Source organism: Delphinus delphis, chromosome 1, assembly GCF_949987515.2.
Source record: "Delphinus delphis chromosome 1, mDelDel1.2, whole genome shotgun sequence".
NCBI lineage: Eukaryota > Metazoa > Chordata > Mammalia > Artiodactyla > Delphinidae > Delphinus > Delphinus delphis.
This window is the reverse complement of record NC_082683.1, coordinates 169,882,979-169,907,194: the sequence shown is the minus strand read 5'-3', so window position 1 is coordinate 169,907,194 and position 24,216 is coordinate 169,882,979. Positions and strand designations below refer to the sequence as shown.

The window sequence follows — 24,216 nt, the reverse complement described above, 5'->3', positions numbered from 1 at the left end:
CCCGCGCACCGCAACGAAGAGTAGCCCCTGCTCGCCGCAACTAGAGAAAGCCCACACACAGCAAGGAAGACCCAATGCAACCAAAAATAAATCAATAAAAATAAATTTATTAAAAAATAATAATAAAAAATAAAAACATTGAACAGAAAAAGCCTTAGGGAACAACCTGTGAAGGAAAGAACTATTGAATATTAAAAATACAATAGGCAAAATAAAAATCTCAATAAAAAGACTGTAAGATAAAGTTAAGAAAATTCTTCAGAAAGAATAATAATAATAATAGAAGAAAAATGACATAAAAATATAGAATTTCCAGAAGGACAAAAAATAGGAAAATGAGGAAGGAAATTATCAAAGCATTAATACAGCATAAACATTTTTCCTTACATGAAGCCACAGTTTAAAAAGGCTCACCATGTGCTAGCAAATTTAACGGGTAAAAAAAGAAACTACAGTAAGGTACAATCTCATGAAGCATTCAAATACCAGAAATAGAAAGAAGACACAAAAATTTCTAGAGACCAATAAAATAAGTCACATATAAAAGAAATATAGAATATCATTGAAGTGTTCTGTAATATTATTGCAACCTAGAAAACTATATCTTACCTTCCAAATTATAAATAAAATTGTCTTCAAATTATTGGACACGATACCTTCTAAATTATGAATAAAATTATTTTAAATTATTGGAAGCAATACCTTCTAAATTTAACTCCCATTCTCAGGAAGGTACTGGGACATAAGATACCAGCAAATGAGAAAGTCGACAATAATAGCAACAAGAATGCAAGGCATGGGATCCAGGAGATGGAGATTCAGGTATGTGGCAAGCCCATGCTAATAGCTGAGCAGGTAGCCCAGAGGGCCATTGGTCTAGACTAGGTCCAAAAGATGGAACATTCTGAGAAGAAGGTGGGCTGTACAGATGATGTCATCTGTTATACTTGAGCATGTTAAAAAAAATTTTTTTTAATCTTACAGATATGCAAGTGGCAGAGATGTCAGCATCTTGGGGGAAAAAACCTAGTGGTATATATAACTATTACTCTGTATATGTCATACTGCTAATGATTAAACAGTAGGTAGTAAATTCATCAAAGGATTGACCATCCAACTTTCTTCAACCTTGTAAAGTACCTAATGGCTGCGTAGCAGGCACTGGCAAAGTGGAAAGGCCAATCCTTTGCATCCCAACCCAGGATTTCCAAGGTTCTGGATGTGCCTTCTCCTCTCTTTTGCTTCCACTCTAGCCACACGGCCTCTTTTCTGTTCCTTGAACACAGCAGGGATACCCACAGCTTAGGGTGTTTGCACAGGCTGCTCTCTCTGCCTGGGTCCCTCCCTACAGACCTCCAGACAACTAACTCCCTCACCACCATCAGGGCTCAAATCAAATGTCCCCTTCTTAACGAGCCCTGCCTTGACTATGTATCTAAATTGCAGCTCCCTTCCTTCAAATGGCACTCCTGAGGCCTTTTACTTTGTCCTGTTTCGTCCATAGCAATTAACTTAGTAAAGAGATTTACTTATTTTTACATTGACTGATGATTACCTTCCCCCTCTACTCCCCAAACCACCTTACAATGTGAACTCCATAGTAGCCGCAGTTTTAGTCATTTTCCCATTTGGGAAATGAATGACTCTTCATTTTGCACAGCAGAAGAAACTGGATCTTAGATCAAGTTACTTCTTGAGGGCCAGACAGTTAGCTGGACAAATCCATGCTCATAACCACTGTGCTAAGTTCACTCTGCTTGTGATAAGCCACAAATGTAACAGCAGCAATGGCAAGAGCACTAGACCCAAGGAAGGTCAAGGCAATGGCCAATACCTGTGAGGGGCTGGACCCACAGTGGAAGAAGCAGGTTAGCAGTCCAGTTACTAATTTGTGAATTTCCCTGAATCGCCCCGATGTTTGCTAATGGGCGCTGTCTACTACCCAGTGACCACGCTCAGGATCTCTCTACTCTGGACCATACTGCAAAAGTCTGCTGTCCCAGGCTATGTAGCCGTGGTGGATATGCACAGTCAATTGTGTAACAATTGCAACAACGAATTTGGCAGGAAGATTAGTGACAACAGGAAAGAGTAAGACTCTGCTCTGCAATCGTTATCCTAGTCAGCTTTCTCACCCACCCTCTACATTAAGAGATGGAGTTCTATCATGGTGATTCGAGGCATCAGATAATCCATACGTGATTTCTTTTGTGTGTGTGAAAAATATCACTTAGAGATAACGACGTACGAGTTAAAGATTAATAAATTAGGTGAGAACAGTCAATATTTATTAGAGGTTCTCTATGTAATAGACACTACATTTTAAGTAATTCAAAGCAACACTTTTAAAACAGGAGAAATACCTGTCTTCTTAAGCACTCATTTGGCTGGTGGTAGAGGAAAATCTAATGTTCTATAGATTACATCTTCTCACAGAACTCATTAAAAGCCAACGAGGTTATGTGGATGTTGCCAAACAAAGTAAGAATTTGAAAAGCAAACTCAAAAGTTTAAGAACTTGGAAATTAAATTAGATTTTCAGGGTTTTGTTTGAACAGAAATACAAATGAGGGCAAAAAATCTTTTAATTAATGAGTAGATTCTTTAGAATAATCTTTTCTTTTATAGAGACTATAGATTTTTTTGAATAGAAATTCTTCAACTCCTACTCCTCCTTGCTGTAGAACTCATTCATTCATGCTGTTATCAACAAATGTTTGATCACATACAACCACACACTATGTACCCTGTGAGTTGCATGAGGTCATAGTATGCGAGCAATACCTCTCAGTTTCTACCAGTTCTTCCCTCAGAATTGCCAGCATTGCCCAGGAGTTGTATGCAGAATGATACACGAATTGATCACCAAGTACTAGCAGTTCTAAGCAATGCCTGTAACGCACTGCTCTCCCCTGACTTGGCACACCACCATGCCACTTCCGTGCTCAAAGATATTCAAGAGCTCCCTATTGCCTACCGAACAAAGTCCAAATTCCACGATGTGACCCCAATATGCCTCTCTAGTGTCATGTGACACTACTACCATACCTCAGTGATGGCCCCAGAGTCTCTACTGGAAGGGCTTGATGGCAGCAATCTGGATGGCACTGCTGCTCAAGGACTATTTTGTAGCTACAACTGCATGGCAAAAACACTATTCTTCTTTAGATTATTAACCAATTTTTAATGGCTTTATGGAGGACAATGGTAGGAAGAGAAAAGTGATAATGTGGGGTGAGGGGCTTGATGTCTGCGCCCCTCACCCCACAGAAGGCAATGTCTTCTGTCTCCACTGTCCATCTAGTATCGTGTTTTCTGCAAATAACAATAGTTTTGCTTCTTTTTTGACATCCGTGATTTTATTTTGTTCATTTTGTACTCCTTTCAACCTCTGTTACAGCTTTGAACAGAAGTTATAAGAGCAAGGATCCTTGTTTTGTTCCTGATCTTACAGGGAAAATGTTTAACGTTTATTGTTAAGTATGATGTTAAGTTTCTTTGAAGATGCCCTTTTCAGATTGAATAAGTTTTCTTCTGTTTCTAGTATGGAAAGCGTATTTGTCATGAAAGTGTTTTGAATTTTTTTAAAAGTTTTTCAACACTTATTGAGATTATTATGAGATTTATGTTGTTTATTGCACTAATTGATTTTTAAATGTTAAGCCAGTCTTGCATTTTTGGAATAAATGCCAAGCAGTCAGGATGCATTACCTTTATTATATATTTCCGGATTCAATTTGCTAAAATATTGTTAAGATATTTTACATCTATGTTCATATGGAACATTTGACTTGTTCAAATGTTATTATATATTTCAGGATTAATATATTTCAGGATTCAATTTGCTAAATTATATTGTTAAGATATTTTACATCTATGTTCATACGGAACATTTGACTTGTTCAAATGTTATTATATATTTCAGGATTAATATATTTCAGGATTCAATTTGCTAAATTATATTGTTAAGATATTTTACATCTATGTTCATATGGAACATCTGACTTGTTCAAATGGACTTGTTTTTAAATGTTTTGTCAGGTTATGAGATTAAGGTTAAGTAGCCGTCATTAAACACTTTGGAAAGTACACATTCTTCCTCAGTTTTCTAAAAGAGTTTACGTAGGACTTACATGATTTATTCCTTTATGCTACTGGAGAAGTCACCAATGAAGTCATCTGGGCCTGAAGTTTTCCTTGTTGAAAGGAAATTTGAATTTTGATTACAAATTCAATGTCTTTACAGGAAGCTATTTAGATTTTCTATTTTTTCTTCTGTTAGGTATGTATTAATGTTCTATTTCTTTTTGTGTTAGTTTTATATTAATTTGTCCACTTCACTTAGGATGTCAAATTTCTTAGGAGAGAGTTTTTCATAATATTCATTAGGATCCTATATAGGTGTTTGTAGAATGTGCTGTGATGTCCCTTTTTTTTTATTTCTGATATTGGCAACTTGTTTTTCTCTTCTTTCTACTGATCAGTTTGTCAATGTTATTAATCTTTATGGAAAAAACACGACTACTGAGTTTTTTCATTTTCACTATTGCTTGTCCAATTTCTATTCGGCTAATTTTGTCTTTTCTTTTCCCTTTTGCCTACTTACTCTGTGTTTAGTTTGTTCCTTTTTCCTCCCCATCATCAGTCTTCTGGCTCAGAAAACAATCAGCTTCTCTCAGTGCCTGGCTGCTACTTGCTGATGCAGTCATTTTGCTGTTCATCCCCATTTGTCTTTATTGCCTCTCTTACCTGTTTCATAAGAGACTTAAACTATCAGAAAATAAGTGGGTGTGGGGTGGGTGTACGGAAAGTTGAGTGAGTACAGTTGAATACTGTGGTGAGTAGGTGAAAATGGAGGAAAGGACAGTCACTGATGGTGAAATAGGTTGAGAAAGAAGGAGAAGGAGAAGGCATCACATAGGAAGACAAACAACAAAAGAGCTTGGGCTTACATTTCTGCCATGTATTCTATATATTCAGTTTAAGTTAGGCAATACAAGTCAAAAGAGGCTCCAGGGGAATGAGGGACAATGATTACATGGCCACAGAGTTTGTGAATTTCTCCAAATCCCAAAATAAAAACACAACTAAAAAGCAAAACCAGAAGAAGCCAAGAATAATATTTATAACAGAACTAGGTGACCAACTATCCCTAGAAACCCCCAAAGAGAAGCAAGTGCAAAAAAACCAAGTCACAAGACATGTATGGCATCAGTGTCAGCATAGGACAAAGCAGATAGAAGTCAGAGGGCATCTGACTTTTGAAAGATCTGAAAACTCAAACCCCAAGTGCAGTACACTTGAGAACGTTTGGAGAACAGGCGTTTTGAGAATGGGTGACTACAAGTGGGAGGGGTACTGCTGATCCAAAACAAGAGATGGTGAGAGATCTACAGTGGGAACTGAAGGGATTGGAGTAGGCTAGCTTCTGGGAACTCTCAAAACTGATGGACCAGGGCACACATCCATGGCAAGACCCCACGCTGAGGAGACACTATGGAAAGTGGATGGGCAGAATGCTGTTTAAAAGAATATGCTTAAAGACAGAAGTTCTGAAGCTGGGGTGGGTTTATCACTGGCAATGAAAAAAATTCAATCTTTCCAAAGTGTATTCCTAGATAATATTAGTAAACAATACATTTCAGGAAGGTTAAATTTCATTTACCAGTCCCTGAGTGATTCGTTCATTCACTATTATGTAACCTTGATTAGCACAGTGCCAAGTACATAGGGGCATCCCCCAAATACTTGTTTATTGACTGGATGAGTTATTTAAAAGTAATTGTTATAGCATTGAAATGTGCTCAGGAGGTACTTCAAATATTAGAAAACTATAAATCACAAGTTCTACTCGGTTTTGGTAGATTTAGTAATATCTGGAATAGGTTCTTAGAAAATATTTACTCCAAATTCTCCTTCATTCAAATGTAAAAATAAAACATATTCACAGTTTTAAAAAGATTTGTCTCAAAGAAGGATACGTGCCATTTTTAAATACTGAAACATTTTGAATATACAAACCTATATCCAACATATGTTTAGTATATTCCAAAGTTGAGTCCTTTGACTGCCTATGACCAAATCAATCAGACCTATAGAAATAAAAGTCCCTGAAGGACAAGCCCAGGAATCTTCATTTTAAAAAATTTCTATTGGTGATTCTTATGAACACTAAGATTAAAGAACTAGCTCCTTAAGTACTTGCTACCTATTTTGTCACTGCATTATCAATTCCTAGGGACTCGCTGTTACTCTCTTTTCTTCTAACTTAGTCTTGTATCTCATCAAATTATTGATAGGTCCATCACTGAGCATCAGAGAAACACGGTCTTTCTGAACTGATTTAACATTGGAGCATTTATATTATTAAGCATCTAAATGTAAGCTCTGGAAATAGCCTGGTTTTAGCATTTCAAAAAGAAAAAAGCATCTATGTAATACCTAATCATTTGCAGCTGCTGGTGCTTCTAAGGAAAAAATGTGTATATCTCTATTTGTCTATGTATGTATCTGCCTATCTATTTATCTACCTGTCTATCTATCTATTTATCTATCTTTATACAGTATATTCTCCCTGCTAGGAGCTCACTCAGCCCTAAGAAGTGGACCCTGAGAATTACTCCATATTTCTAATATAGACACAATGACTTCTTTCCTTAAGCTTCTGCCTCTCTAGAGAAGAAAAGTCCACACGAATGTAACAGGCTACCTTTGTAAGGTATTCATTCCACTTCAAAATTAAATGAATCTGCAGTGGTTTCTGCCACATATAAATGTCACAAATTGGAGAATGCCAGGTGAATAATGTACATGATAATACTTGTTTCCATTTAAGTGTTTTGTGATACTGATGTTTATCATCTTGCTCCACTATCGAAAATATTCATTTGAGAGGAAAAGCTTCCACACTGGTGTAAAACCAAGATGTCTTTTCTTTTCCATTCTACAATGCCTGTCATTTGTCAGGCTGGTATATTTTTATAGCTCCCCTCCCCCTCCAAAAGGCATTTCCGAGAAAGTGCTTTCCAAACTTCACCACCATAATCTCTAAGGAGAGTGCAGAAAGGTAAAGTTCTGAAGTATGCTCAAACAAAGTGACAGTAGGAACAGAATACATTTTTTTTCTCAATCTTTTGAGTGTTCAAGACGGAAAGCATGTAAAGAGATTCCCCACATACTGCTGTTCCCAGCAATGGTTACATATCTGAATGTTTTTTTAAGAGGAAGTACTGTAATTATAGTCCTTCTACTTCTCAAAGGGGTATAATTTCATATTGCATCATCCTTTCCCCCTCTGGTTTAGGTCTACTTCACTCAGAGATTATAAGCTATAACTTGTAAAAGATGCATATGATATCTGTCACACCATGTTAAATTAAAGCATTTCATAAATGTCATCTGAATGGCACAACTGTACAGTGTGGTCTTATTGCAATTTGCTGCAAAATTACTGTAGGGGTTATTAACAGGATGGGGTTTTGACTTTATCAAAATGAGAGATCTCACAGTAGCATTTAAAAAATACTTCCAGCACGAAAAAATACATTCTCCACGTGTTTAGTTAATTTTGTACAGAAATAGGCTTTTAGGAAAGTTAACTCATTTGGTTTAACAATCTTTTTTATTTTAGTAAAAATGATCAAAGTTGCTGTGAACCTATAGAGTAGTATGCTTGCTTACTGTACTGTTAGTTTATTGAATCAGTGAAAATGTGAATTCCAAATATATTAAGAGACGTTTATCTGAGATGATAAAGAAACTAAATAAATCAGCCTTTTAAAAAGTGCCTTTACAAAACATTCAAATTAATTTATGTGTAAGATAATAACCTGAATCCTTGGTACACATGAAGCACCAACGGGGCTACATTAACTCGTCAGTATCACCCAAATCTCCACTGGAGAATTGTATTGGTTCTAAGAAATTAGTTTGCGACTGAATTATATACACATTGTTATTTCCTAAATATTTAGGATTTTTTAATAGTTAGAATTAAATTAATAAGATTTGGAATAACAAGCCTAAAACAAATGGATGTTTCCTTGCTACTTTTGGATAGTGTACATAAATATCCAGTTCAGCAACCTGCTATGGGTTCCTTTAATGTGCCAGGCACTGTAAGAGCCAGTGTTTCTAACCTCAGGTTGAACTCTGGAAACAGATAATACAAGTTTCGAATTTCTGCTCTACCCCATTATTACTTGTGTGATCTTGGAGGTGTTGCCTCATTTCTCCGAGGTTCATTGTCCTTAACAACCCAATGGATAAATCGGTAACTACTTTACCAACTTTGGTAAGGACTGAATTACTTGACCAAACATCCTTGCCATAATACTTTTTGTACATGGCAAGTGCAAAACAAATGGAACCTATGAGATTCTTACTGACTAGTTTCTGTCCTCATGCACTTTTAGCAGCATGTCATCTGTCTGCCAATCTGTCTTACACATTTCACAGTGTGGCACTCCTATGCATGGCACCTAAACCGCATGTGGGTAGATCAAGGTAGAGACCAGTTCTGCAGCACACCAGGATCTGAAACACTCCCCAGTTCTGCAGAAGACTGGAGGGCCTAGTGCTCTTGCCACGGGTTTGCCCTTGATCCTGGGAGCACACCTGCCTCTGGAAATGCTCAGCACATTGGGTTGGTGTGCCAAGAAGGAAGGAGTCTGGCTATGTTCTGTTCCTGAATAAATCAGTATCATCAAAAACACATAGAAAGGGTCCTCATGATGATGCACTGACTAATATTTGAAACATACTTACTATATCTATATCTAAATAGATAAATTCTAAGTGAAGAAAGTCAGACAGAGAAAGAATATCATATGATATCATTCATATATGGAATCTAGTTTTTTAAAATGAACTTAGTTACAAAACAGAAAAAGACTTACAGATATCAAAAACAAACTTATGGGACTTCCCTGGTGGTGCAGTGGTTAACAATCTGCCTGCCAATGCAGGGGACATGGGTTCGAGCCCTGGTCCGGGAAGATCCCACATGCCACGGAGCAACTAAGCCCATGCGCGACAACTACTGAGCCTGCACTCTAGAGCCCACGAGCCACAACTACTGAAGCCCGTGTGCCTAGAGCCCATGCTCTGCAACAAGAGAAGCCACCACAATGAGAAGCCCGCACACTGCAACGAAGAGTAGCCCCCGCTCTCTGCAACTAGAGAAAGCCCGCGCGCGGCAACAAAGACCCAACGCAGCCAAAAATAAATCAATTAAAAAAAAAGAAAACAAACTTGTGGTTACCAAAGGGGAAACGTGAAGGGGATGATAAATCAGGAGCCTGAGATGAACGTACACACACTATAATATATAAGATAGATAACCAACGAGGACCTACTGTAGAGCACAGGGAACTCTACTCAATATTCTGTTATAACCTATATGAGAAAAGAATCTGAAAAAGAATAAATATATGTATGTGTATAACTGAATCACTTTGCTGTACACCTGAAACTAACACAATATTGTAAATCAACTATACTCCAATAAAATTTAAAAAATAAAAAAGATTTACTTTTTATTTATAATCGCAAATAAATAAGGTTTTACTTTTTAATCATAATGTACATATGAATACATTATATCTATCCATATATACATACACATACATATATATGTATCGTATGGTGGCTATCTTGCTAAAAGCCTTAAAATACTCCTAGTTTGAAATTGCCTTCAAGATCTATGATCCCTAAGCTTCATCCATGCAGTTTTGTTCTTCGCACTTGTCCTGTCGTCTGGGAGCACCTAGAGGGGCAGTGATTATTGTCTCACTTGCTTGTCCCTGGGGCCTCTCCCTCATAGGTGCTCATGAACGAGACTTCCACGTTGCATGCACGCTGGTTCTCCTCCCACCCTCGTCCAGGCCTCTTTTGCTAACATGTGCTGACACGGTTGAAGCAGACCACCTTCCACAGCTGCCTCTGCCACTACACAGGATCCACCCCCAAGCAGGCAGTGCCATCAGTATTGGTCTGGTAACCCCAAGGTGCTGATGAAGTACTATATTCTCAGGGATTCTCGTTAAAGAGAAGCCACTCTGTTGCGTATGTACCAATAGAAGAAAACATACTTCTCACTGTTGGGCTACCTTCTGTCACATGGGCACCGAGCAGAGATGACAGGTTCTGCATCCTGATCCATTCTCCTCTTCCCTGGCCCACAGCTGTAGCTAGAAAGGGGCTCCCTCACTAGGGACTACCTTTGTCCAGCCCTCCATTAAACTAGTGTAGCCATGTGACGTGCTCTCCCCCAACAGGATCGTATCAGAAGAGACGTGTGCCTCTTTTGGGCCAAGACCTTTTAAAAGGTGGGAGTTGTCTCTCCACATTGTCTTGTCCTTTCCTAGTGAAAGGCAGAGCTACGGAGTGGAAGAGGCTGTGCCCTGAACTGTCATATGGAGAAGAGCCACCAGGCAACCAGGAACAGCTGCCTTGGAGGGATTAGAGGAACAAGAAATAAACTCCTATATTGTTTGGGTCACTAGACATGTCGGGGTGTATTCATTACATGCGCTTAGCTTATCCTATTATCGGTAGCAATGCAGTTGCAAACCTTGTTATTACCTCACACTTGTTAGTTAAACCAACAACCACTTATTACCTAACATGCCTGCCCAAACTATCAGCACTGTTGAATCTGACCTTAAATGCCTGAGGTATTCTTACTCGGCCAAGTTTGTGTATCCTGGCCCTTGGGATGAGTTCATTCCCAGGGAGGTGCCAGATGTATCCAAATACGTGGTACTCAACTTAGGCTGAGGCTGGGAACGCCACCGTGGTCGCAGCTTCATCTATTTTACCTTCAGTTTACCACAACTTTGAATCTTGGATAACGTCTTCAGAATGAGCCTTTCCACCAAGCTCAGCTCCATTTCCTCCTTTTCTTTGCATGTGCACCCCAGCACCTTTATCCCTACCTTTGTATCTGGCCCTCTACATTCTCAGGTTGATCACTTATCACTCAGCTTACCAGCTGCAAGAGAAATGTTACTACCCATCTCTCCTTAAGTCTCTGAACGAGGTACCACATGACTTATGGCCAAATCTTCATGTCTTAAAGCTCCACATAAACTCCCCACCTTTCAAATCCTTCACCACCCTAATGCTTACAGCCAATACCCATACATCATACTATTCAAGGTCAGTCTCCTTATAGGCCAAAGAAACCTGTGCATTACTTCTCTTTGTACACTTTAGTATTGGGGTAACACAAAATATAAGGCAATATGTTTCTGGACTTTTAGATATGTTGTGGTAATTAATGACAAATACTTAGTTCTGAGCAGAGGAGAAAGAGTTGATGAATTGCAGGAAATGGGACATTATGCAGAGAAAGTATATCCTGCTCCATTTTTTAATGTATTTCCTTGACAATTATCACCCTGGCAGATCAATCAATTTTCACAAGTAGGATTCTTATTCCTTATGATTCCATCTTCCATGGGTTGAATCTGGAAATACTTCCGTCACTGATGCCTTTCCATTTCATCTAATTCATCTCAACCACTCGACTCCTGCCTTATTAATTTCTTTTTTAATGTCTCTTAATCATTTCTCTCTCTTCTGGCTCTATTACAGCCGTTTATCGATGCCTTCTTGAGTATTACAATCAACCATTCTTCTCTCTTTTTATAAAATTACAACTATATTTTGGTTTTCAGCCAACTTTTAGATTCCTTCATTCACTGTTTTTTATTTCCATTGTTTTAAAAAAATAGCTTAGGTTAAATCTTCTGATTTTGAGGACATAGTTTAGGGTACACTTTGACTGCAATTTAACAGGGGCTCAGCATTGTGGAAAACTTAGAAAACCACTTGGTTTTAAGGTGGAATTCAGAGGATAAGAGAGAGTGAATCCACTCCTGACCAAGTGTGTGCAGAAGGACACACTCACATTTACCACCCCCCAACACAGACCCACATCCAGATTCTTTTCTCTATGCATCTTTGATAGACAGTTTTCTAGCAACTTGGTTATTAAAGACTGGTCCACAGATAGCAATGAGGCATCACCCAGAAACTTTCACAAATATAGAATCTTAGTCCCTGCTCAAGATTTTCTGAATCAGAATCTGTCTTTGAAAAAGTATCTGAGAGATTCACACGCACATTAAAGTTTGAGAAGAATTGCGCTGACCGACCTCCTATATCTTGTCTGTTGTGGCTTCACTCTCACGGTTTCCTCAGCCAGGGCCAAGAACACGGCAAAGTAAAGGAGAAAGAAGGGAAGAGAGATGGAGAAAATCCCAAGCAGAAAAGCACTCAGACAGCATTGCCTGAATGCCTTCTGCATGAGGCAGGCCATACGTTAGGGCCTTTCTCTCAAATGTCCTCACCACATCAGCATCACCTGTGCACGTAGGTCAGGAACAGCCTGGGATCTCTACATAAATATACTTTAAGTAGGACCTTCATAGGTCCTTCCCCAAATACCTCAAAATAGTTTTTTAAAGCATCAGCCAGGCCTGGGGCTCTATCTGGTTCCTTCTGGACCTAAGTCACACTAGATGAGGAAAAGGGAAAGAACGTTCAACCTCCAACTCAGGATATACATCCAACAACTCAGGCACTGAGTGCAAAGGAAACATGAAGTGCAGTGACATTTTGGGAGACACATTATGCGTATCTCTACTATTAGCCAAGGCTGCTTATAAGATGAATGGATTTATTTTCCCCAGTGCAGTAATTTTTCTCTTTTTTTTGGCCCAGATATATCTTTTGGGTACTGAAAGCTCTCCCTTTAAAGATACATAAACAAAACAAAAAGTACACAGATACACTCCCACATACAATCTAAAGGTATATATGGATGCCCTAAAACTCATCCATGGTAGCCCTAGGGATCCCAGGACTCTATATTAAGGAATCCTCAATAATAATAACGACTCTTCTCCATTGTCTCCTAATAATATTAATATTATTATGTGCTTTAGATGATCTATGACTTTGATGGTCTTGACTTTGGCATCAGCAATTTTAGGGTTTAGTGACTCAGAGCATTACTTCATGCCACTTTCAAGATCTTGGCATTCACAAGAGGAACAATTACAATATCTCTTATAGAAGAATAAGACAAACATGCCATACCTTATGAGACTGGATGGAGTTTCAAATGACAACTGCCAAAGGGGAAGTTTCCTTTCAGAACACAGAATGCACAGCACAGTCACTCAGGCCATTTGGGGCTGGCTTGGTTCCTAAGTTATTATAACAAAATGAGACTTGAACTACTGCCTAATTTCCTTGTATGCTCCCTAATATTATTAAGGATTGTAATTGCATGAATTTTTAAAACTGGGCTTGAATTTAATTTTACAGTTTATAATTCTGACATTGTTGACAGCTTTTTTAGGGTGTATTCTGTTGTCCCGTTGAAAATGACGCTAAGCAATTTTAGAAATCTTTTATAACATTATTTAGGCAAAGGTGTACTTGACACTATATTTCCACATATAATAATAATCCGTATAATTTGTGTCTGTACGTGGAGCATGAGAAAACAAAATAAAAATTAGGTAAAATGTAAATGTGATTTAGAGGTGGAGAATGTGGAGGTTTTAAATTCACGGAAAGTGTTCTATCACTGTATCTATCTTCAGATTCCTACATGTAGCTCTTTCTGGCTACACGTCAGATTTCATGAAAATTCTCTTTATTTTTTTCTGACTATAAAAATTATCAACAAAGCAAATTAGTCAGAAAAAAAGAAAAAAATGTTTTTAAAACAAAGAAAAATGTTAATTTTTAAAAACATCTTTCCTTTCATGCATTTTTAAATTAGATTTTTGTACGTAGAAAATGACACACAGAAGCCTCTTTTTATTTTTATTTTTTTTATTTTTGCGGTACACGGGCCTCTCACTGTTGTGGCCTCTCCCGTTGCAGAGCACAGGCTCAGGCCATGCAGGCTCAGCGGCCATGGCTCACGGGCCCAGCCGCTCTGCGGCACGTGGGATCTTCCCGGACCGGGGCACGAACCCGTGTCCCCTGCATCGGCAGGCGGACTCTCAACCACTGCGCCACCAGGGAAGCCCAGAAGCCTCTTTTTAAAAACGCCTTTTCTATTCTTGTCTCTCTTTTTCTCCTATCCTCACTCCTGAGATCAAAGTCCATGTTGTTATATATACTTTGTACGTTGTAATATGTCCGTACTTTTTTCCTCTTACTACTGAATAAAATTCCATTGAGTGGATATATTACATTTTATTTATCCACTCATCAGTTAATGGACATTTGGATTATTTCTACATTTTGACTATTATGAATAAAGCAGCAATGGACATTCATGAATAAGATTGTATGAGGATATATTTTTTCTTTTTGCTTGGATATATAGCAAGGAGTTAAAGTGCGGAGTCGTAGGGTAACACTGTATTTAATATTTTGAGGAACACCAGACTTTTCCAAAGTGGGTGCACATTTTACATTCCCACCAGTAGTCTGTGGGAATTCCACTTTCTCCATCTCCTCATCAAGACGTGTTACTCTCTGTACCTTTAATGAAAGCTAGCTAAGTGAGTTTGAAGTGGTGTCTCATTGTGCTTCCGATTTGCGTTTCTCCTAAGACAAATAATGTCCACAGCATTTTTTCATATGCTTATTTGCCGTTTGTATATCTTCCTTGGAGAATTGTCTATTTAGATCCTTTACTCATTTTTGAATTGAACTGTCTTTTAATTATTGAGTTGTAAAGTTTTTCTACAGACACTAGAGACAAGTCTCTTATTGACTATATGCTTTGCAAATATCTTCTCCCATTGTTTGGGTTGTTTTTTCATTTTCCTGATAGTGTCCCATGTAAAACAAGTGTTTTAAATTTTAATGAAGCCCAATTTATCCATCCTTTTGTTGCTTGTGCTTTTGGTGTCATATCTAAAATGTCACCGACTAATCTAAGGACATGAAGATTCACATCTCTATTTTCTTCTAAGACTTTTATGGTTTTAGCTCTTACATTTTATTCTTTGCTCCATTTTGAGTTAATTTTTGTATAAGGTATGAAGTAGAGAATCCAACTTCGTTTTTTGCATATCAGTATCATTTATCGAAAAGACCATTGTTTCTTCATTTGTCTTGGCACTCTTGTTAAAAATCAACTGACTGTAAAAGTGATGGTTAATTTCTAGACTCTCAACTCTATTACAGTGATCTGGGTATCTCTCCTCAAGCCACATCACACCATCTTGATCACAACATTATAGTAAATTCTAAAATTGAGACGTGTGAATCTTCCAACTCCCTTCTTTTTCAAGACAGTTTTGGCCTTTTTTGAGTGCCTTGAATTTTAATATGAATTTTAGGATCATCGTATAAATGTCTGCAAAGAAACCAGTTGGGCCTTTAACAAGACTGTATTGAATCTATAGACCAACTGCCATCTTAGCAAAATTAAGTCTCTGATACATGAATATAGGATGTTTTTCCATTTATTTAGTGCTTCTTTAATTTCTTTCAACAATATTTTGTAGTGTTCAGAATAAAAGTATAAAAAATATAAAATTTATATTTTATTAAATATATTCCTAAGTATTTTATTATTTTGATGCTATTTAAATAAAGTTGTGTTCTAAATTTCAATTTCAGATTGTTCATTGCAAGTACATAAAAATACCACTGATTTCTGTGTATTGATCATGTATTCTGCAAACTTGTTGAACCTTCTTAGTTCTGATAGACAGTATTTTAATAAATTTGATAGGGACAGAGTAAAGGGACAAAGTAGGTGATTAAATAGCTAATCCCACCAGGGGATTTTAAGGAGAGAAAAAAGTATGGGAGACATCCGTAAGTTAATGATCACTCAGGAAAGCTGGTTTACTTAACCACAAAACCAAGCAGGCTTGCTAGCAACAAAACCATGCAACAGAAGCATGAGACATGCCCCCCACAAATAAAACAATGGTGGCATGAGACCCACATCCTGCCCAGTGAGTTCAGTAAGTTCATGATTCCTTGGACATGCTCCTCTGTGCACACTAAAGAAAATAAAAGGAAAACGTGACATTATACTAAAACCTGATGATTTACCATTTTTAGCATATGTTACCACCTTTTTGCTCATTTCCATTGCGCCATGACAGTCCCGGCTTGACCATGTAGGGACAAAAAAAGTCCCCCACCTGACATGGAGGAGGAACTGATGATGGAAGCCTGATGTCTACCCAAGAAAAAGGAAGAAGGTGGTCTTTCCCCCACTTCTCTCTTTTCCTTTGAATGTAAAACTGTAGCCCACTAAGTTCTTGGGGCACGGCACCCTCTCATTAGCCCGCTTGGAAGCCTCACAAGCATCCTATTCTAAAAAATCCCTTCTTATCCATCACTTTGCCTCTCACTGAATTCTTTCTGCACTGAGACATAAAGAACCAGAGCTCCTCAAAGCCACCAAAAACACCACCTATCGGTTTCAGATTCCTTGGAATCTTGGGATTTTTTACCTACGAGATCATGTTATATACAAAGACAGATAGTTTTACTTCTTCCTTTTCAATCTGGATGACTTTTTTTTTTTTTTTTTTTTTTGCCATACGCAGGCCTCTCACTATTGTGGCCTCTCCCGTTGCAGAGCACAGGCTCCGGACGTGCAGGCTCAGCAGCCATGGCTCACGGGCCCAGCCGCTCCGTGGCATGTGGGATCTTCCCAGACCGGGGCACGAACCCGCGTCCCCTGCATCGGCAGGTGGACTCTCAACCACTGCGCCGCCAGGGAAGCCCTGGATGACTTTTATTTCATTTTCTTGCCTAATTTCCCTGGTTAGAACCTGCAGTACAATGTTGAATAGAATATTGTTGTCTTATTCCTGATCTTAGGGAGAGAGCATTAAGTTTTTCACTGAAAGTTTTCATTTATAAGTAGGAGGTCAGCTGTAGGTAGGTATCGTGTAGATGTTTATTTTCAAGTTGAGGAAATTCTCCTCCATTACTAGTTTTCTGAGAGTGTTTATCATGAAATGGTGTTAAATTTTGTCAAATACTATTTCTGAATACAGTATTATAATCAGGTGACTTTTTTCTTTAGCCAGAAAATAAGGTGATTGTATTGTTTGATTTTCAAATATTGAAATAGAATGCATTCCTGGAACACAACCACCTTAGTCTTTGTGTTTAATTATTTTAAAATACTGCTGAATATCTATTTGCCAAAATTTTGTTTAAAACTTTGGCCTCTCAATTCATGAATGATATTGGTTTGTGGTTTTCTTTCACGCACTGTTGTTGGTCTTGTTTGCTATCAGGATAATATTTTCGTTCATGGGCAATCTTTAACTTTCAATTGGTTTATTAGACCAGTTACATTGAATGGTATTATTGCTATATTAAGGTTTAATAAGTCTGCCATTTTATTTTTTTGGTTTTTATTTATTCTATCTGTTTTTCAGTCTCTAGCTGCTTCCTCCCTGTATTATTATAGGTTATCTGAACATATTTTATTTTATTATTTCTTTATTTTGTTACATGAACATATTTTAGAATTCCATTTTGATTTATCTGTGGTGTTCTTGAATACATCATCCTTATAATAAGCCTTTTTAGTTGTTGTCTAGATATTACATTATATACACAGATATCAAAGTCTGGTAGTTTTTTTGTTTTACCAATTCCAGTTAAGTATAGAAAAATTACTTCCCTTTACATTTCTTACCCTCTCCATTTTTGATATAATTATTTAAAATATCTCCTCTAATATATTGAGAACCACATTAGATAGTGATGTAATTTTTCAACCGTCAAAAAATTTAAAAAACTCAAAGAGGGCTTCCCTGGTGGCGCAGTGGTTGAGAGTCCGCCTGCCAATGCAGGGGACACGGGTTCATGCCCCAGCCCGGGAAGATCCCACGTGTCCCGGAGCGGCTGGGCCCGTGAGCCATGGCCGCTGAGCCTGCGCATCCGGAGCCTGTGCTCCGCAATGGGAGAGGCCACAGCAGTGAGAGGCCCGCGTACCGCAAAAAAAAAAAAAACTCAAAGAGAAGGGGGAAAACGTGTCATATTTAGCCATATTTTAACTCTGATGTTTTTTATGCCTTTCTGATGTTTCAAGATTCCTTCATTTATCATTTCCTGTTTAGAGAAGTTTCTTCAGCCTAACTTTAGAGTAGGTATATGCTGGAGACAAATGATGGATGCTTTAAAATCTTTGCATGATAATTCTAACCTCTATATCACCTTGATGCTGGTATTGTTGATTGTCTTTTTTCATTCCATTTGATATTATCCTAGTTCTTGTAATGATAAGTGAAATTTTATTGGAACCCGGACATTTTGGTGTTATGAGACTCTGAATCTTACTTAAGTCTTGCTTTAACAGTCAGGCCTCCTATGAAACTCTTCTGGCGAGTGAAGAGAGGATGTTGCCTCACTATTGCCTGGTGGGAATAGAAGTCAAGGTTCTCCACTCTGGCTCCACTGACTCAGTAGGGGAGGGTCTCCTTGTTACCACCGGGCAGGACTTGGGGTTCTGACTCTCCACTAGGACTCTGAAAACACTGCCCTAGCTGGGAGGGGAGAAACACCTCCATTTCAAGGAGATCTCAAAGAATGTTTACCTATATTGATGACATCAATGATCAGAGAGGTCCTACCTTCTGAAATGTCATTGCCCTGGGTATGTTCATGTACAATTCCACCCCAAAATTAGATCCACCCCATGAGAACTGGAGAAAGAGATCCAGAGCCAGTAGTGTACTGGAGCCATCTCCACTGTATAAGATCATTCTTCCCAAATTCATATTTGGTGACATCTCATTAGTAGCTTAAAATCGATGATGTGGGCTTTTAATTTTTCTCAGATACCCCAATGTTAAATATTTACAAGCACAGAATTACTAAAACTGTCTCCTACCCCAATAGAATGGACTTGAAATAGGAATTTGAGAAAAATTAGGTTTTAATTTCTGGCATACTTGAGTTGTAGAATTGAGGGACAAATCTGCTACCCTTTACTTCATATGGGTAATGACATATAAATGAAACTTTGGGAGCTGTAACTTTAGTTCACAGTTTTTCAGTACTATATACCAAAATTACTTTACCTTAGATCTTCAGGGAGAAAACGTATTTAAGTGAAAAATTTATGTAATGCTTAGATTATTACAATAACCATTCTAAATGACCATCTGACCATGAGATTAGTGCTCAGACAGGATGTCTCTTCATTTACTTAACACTTATTAAATAAGTATTTATGGGGTGCTTATTATGTGACTGAAACTGTACTGTTTGTGTTGGACAGAGAAAAGACAATGACGTAAATAAGTGAATTTATTTAATTTGCTGAAGCAAATAGATGAATTTATTTAATTTGCTTAATTAAATAAAGGCTACAATGAAAATAACATGGGATGATGTAAAATACAGTGATTTGAAAATGTTCTACAACTGAGTGATCAGTGAAGAAATCTCAAAAGATATATCAATCTTTGAATTGAGACTTGAATAACAAGCAAAAGACATCCATGTTGAAAATTCAGGGCAAATGTGTAAGGGTGAAATGTGTAAAGACAGATTTTACTAGTCAACACATATAAAACTGTAATATGACTCTCTCAGAAAATAGTGCCTCAATATCACAATATAAAAACAGTAGAGATTGCCTTTTTAGTTATTTTTCTACCTCCCAGCTTTCCAATGAAGCATATCACACACTATGGTTAATCTGAAGGTCTTCAAATCCATATTAGCTCACTTTACATTTGGCTTTTATTTGTTAAAACAGTTTTTAATACATGCTCCAAGTTATATGACAAATATATTTTGCCTTGAAATAATTATCATTCCATTGTAACTTAAAAAATTTTTTTTTTCTTTAACCAGATTGTGGTTTATGCTCTTGGCCACTGCATTCTCAACTATTTGCAAGAGAATATGTAATTATTAAAAATTAATACAATCATTGAATTGATTCTTCAAGGTAAATTTGCCTTTTATCTACTTTCATGTGGTAATATGATCAGAACAGGTAAAAAGCTCCAGCTGAAGACAGTACATTTAAGTACGGAGCTGCTTTTCCTGATGTATGATACAGTTACAATCTGTGTTCATATAGGTCAGACATCAATATTTGTGATGTTGGTAATTAAAATTAATAAAATGATAAAAACCCATTGTACTGTTAGATAAAGAAAAGGTTAAAAGAAATTTAGACCAGAGCTACCATAATTTCCACTTGGATCTATGTGTAAGTGACTTTTGCTATACTATCTTCTACGGAATTTGGGAGGAAAACTGTTCTTGTTTACTTAATATCACTTATTAATATTAATTCACCAGTTATTCCAAGACACATACTTAAATTACTTCATTGTTTACTTGGAACCCCAAGCTTCCACGGTTTTTTTTTTGTTTTTTTTTTTTTGCGGTACGCGTACCTCTCACTCTTGTGGCCTCTCCCGTTGCAGAGCACAGGCTCCGGATGCGCAGGCTCAGCGGCCATGGCTCACGGGCCCAGCCACTCCGTGGCATGTGGGATCCTCCCAGACCGGGGCACGAACCCGTGTCCCCTGCATCAGCAGGTGGACTCTCAACCACTGCGCCACCAGGGAAGCCCCGTTTTTTGACAACTGTAAAATGGACTGCCCAAGTAGCCTTATATTTTATATTCATATTAAAAGTTGTACAGAAACACCCCGAAAGCAACCACCTCTTTGAAATGTAAGCACACACACAGAGGACTTCCTGATATAGCCCTCAGTATCACTGATAGACCATCTCCTAAATTAGTTTCTGGAAGAGAGCAATACTTTACCTTCAATAGTGAGAACTCACCTGATCACACAGGAAGCTACTGTTTTTAGTGCCAACTTTATCACAGTCACAGGGTTTGCAAACATCTATGGCTGAAGGATCTGCACCAACTTGTCGGAAAAAGTAATCCTTACACAGCTCACAGTTCCTCCCTGCATCGGGGAAAGGTTATGCGTTATGACTTCCAATTCATTAAAATCAGCTGCATAATTCAAAATTAAAGACTGTATTCCTTTGAGGGAATTCTATAATTTTAGGGATGTCCATTTTAATGCACCTTTCATCTCTACCTGCCAATTTAGTGATCCACAGCATATGAAACAATGAACCTGTTACAAATTGTGCTCTACTTCATTAAACTCCCATCTGTTATATAATACCACACTTCTAAAAAGCTGTGCTTTGTAGGGGCCCATACATTTTGAAAGAGTTTGTTTCCAAGCTTAAAATTCTGGTTTCTAAGACCAGGTACTGAATCTAAATCAAATATGAGAAATTTCTACATTCGTGGCAGATGATAACTCTACAGTTGGAAGCAAATAAGCATATATTATTCAAATATTTTTCCAGAACTAAATCTTATAAAATAGAAGACTGCTTTTAATGTAATTTATTATTTCATAGTTAATGTGATTAAAAGCAAATGCTTCTGTTAATACTTATGGCCATTATTTTTCATTTCAAATACCAAAATAGAATTTTATATTTAGCTACATCAAATAAATTTCATATTAAATATTAGACTACCTTGACACATTAGAAATATGAGGTAATTCCTATTGTTTACAATTTATTATTCAGAAAATTTCCCTTTCCATTTTATATAAGAAAGCAATCTAAACTACAGGGAGTTTCTAAACTAAATGTGAGTAGCATATCAGATCACTGAAACTGAAATAAAACTGAAGGCTATCAATTCCGCCTTTAAACATGATGCACTCTTCCTCAAATATTGCTGAAACTGGCCCAATGTTAGAAAACGATGAAAACAACTTAATCAAATGAAAAACTCACACTCTAATGGATCTTGGCTGAGGACAAATTAAATGGATTTATAATACGTCTAGAATATTTCCATTTCTATATGCTGAGGACTCCCAAATTTATATCTCCAGTGTGAAATCTCTCCTTTATTTATCATTCAATGAATATTTATTGAGTGATTACCATGTTCCAAACTCTGTGCTAAGGGCTGAGGAAAATACAAACTGCACCCTTTTCACAGAGTTACCTTATAGTCTAGCAGGTAAGATGAATCCTAATTAAATTATTACAGGAATAAATATATATTTACAAACTGTGCTAACCATAAGATGCCACTAAAGTATATAGATTATACTGATCCTCTCTGAAGCATCATGGAAGTCCTTTCTTTAAGAAAGGAGCTTCAGAACTGTGTTTCTGACTGCCCCAAAGAGAGTTTCTTCTTTGTTTCTTGGAAACACACAGTGAACTTGTCCAAAGCAGAACTTGCCATCTTCTCCTTCAATTTGATCCTCCTGTATTTCCTATCTCAATGGCTGGTACCAACGTTGATCGTGTTGCTCAAACCGGAATGTTAGGCATAAGTCTTGACTCTTCTTCCTTCCCTTACCTACACTCTGCACCTTGCTCAGAAAATGCTGTCACTGTCTACCCTAAGTGTCTATTGGATCCGCTCATCTCTATCCACACCACCTTAAATGTTTTCCTGCATTATTTCTCATCTGGACCATTGCAATATCTGACTAACGTTTTTTCCCAAACCACTTTTGACCCTCTTCAATCCATTCTCCACTTTATAACCAGATGGGTCTTTAAAAAACACAAAATTCCTTTCCTTAAGTGCCCTGAAATGGCATCTCCTTAACCTTAGGATAGAAGCCAATCTCTTTATCATGGTTTAGAGAGCCCTCCAGTATCTGGGCTCTGCCTTTCTTCCTAGTGCCTTTTCTAACTATCAGCCATTTGCACTTTCAACAGTTCTTCAAGGGCGCCATGTTTCTCTCTCCTCTAGGTCATTGCACAGCTGTTTCTCTTACTGGAAAACTTTGTTCACACTCCTAATCCCCAACCCTGCTCCTTCACCTGGTTAACTCCTACTATACTTCCCCATCTTAGCACTCATCAGACAACTTTTTAATTGTTCCTTTAATAGGATGCCTTTACCACCATGTAATAATCCATACAAAGACAAGAAAATTCATCATTTTGTTAATCCTTATATCCCCAGCCTAGCCAAGAGCTTGTCTCACTTTAGGTTATCAATAATTATCCAACAAATTCATTCATGCTTCAGAGTAGCACACTTTCAAACCCATCAGACTTGGGCCATTATATTTTACAAATTCATACATTGTCTATTTCTGCTTTTAACATATCAGCCTTTCAGAAAATAGTAATTTTTCAATGACTAGTCAAAATGCTGGATGGTTTTGGGGACAAGACTCTAATAATTATTTTATGTATTTAATGAACATTTTTAAAAAGAGTATTCCCTGATTACTAGAGTCCATACCAAATCTGAATGATTGTAAACCTCTCTACATGGGAATCCAGACATAATGGAAGATCAGAGGTCACACGGAAAACTTATTTCAAGGATATATATACTCAGAATAATACAGTAATTCCTGAGGTATCCAAAATATATTCATGATCTAATCAAATGATGTGAACTTATTTAAAAAGAAAAAAACATTTTCCTGAAAATATATAGTCTAAGACTAGAGTGTTATATCTGAAAACTACCTAATCATTTGGAACATGAAGATTCAGTAAACCAGAGTGGTTTTCAAACTTAATGGTATGAAAGCACTTTCTTAAATAAGATAGCAATAACATAACTTAAAATAATATGCATTATGTATAGAAGCACATGGGCTTCAAGACCAAGTCAGCTTCTCTTATTTGTGTTATTCGCTAGTTACCTGTAGTGTTATGCTCACAGTCATCACAAACTCCTCCACCTCCTCTGTGGTGTTCAAATGGAAAGGGATCCACTGAGATGTTGTAGTGGCAGCTTCTGGAATGGCTGTTGCATTCACAGGGTTTACAATTGAAGGCATGAACTTGATCACTTTGGCGAAAAGGCTTGTCATTATAAAGAGGCAGGCAGTGATCACACTAGAACAATAAAGTAATATCAGAATGATAAATATATAAAGTTGTGCTTTGTTTCTTCTTATTTATATATCCAGCACTTTCACTAGAAAGAAAGCTAATATCAAAGAGTTGAAAGTCAACAACTATTGTATTTTTAAAAGTGTTTTATAAATCATAAATTAGCATATTACAGTCATGGTAGTGCAGAATTGTTAAAGTGACAATGCAAGCTGAAACCATTTAAAGTGATCTTAATAACCAATGGGGAAAATTATGATTGTTCCACCACCTGAAATTTTTTGTGAAAACATTAAAAGCTTGACTTCCAAGTCCTGGTTCCACAAGTAAAGAGCTTGGAATTGCCACTCCATCATA

General features: G+C 37.4%; 1 protein-coding gene across 1 annotated transcript in view; it reads right to left on the bottom strand.

The window, feature by feature from the left end:
• Positions 1-24,216, bottom strand: part of USH2A (usherin) — a 779,248-nt gene that overhangs the window by 634,752 nt on the left and 120,280 nt on the right. The window contains exons 9-10 of the mRNA XM_060022310.1: positions 23,667-23,862; positions 20,779-20,909 (exon numbers count right to left, since the gene is read on the bottom strand). Coding sequence (XP_059878293.1) covers positions 20,779-20,909; positions 23,667-23,862 — 327 coding nt within the window. The remainder of the gene's footprint in view (positions 1-20,778; positions 20,910-23,666; positions 23,863-24,216) is intronic.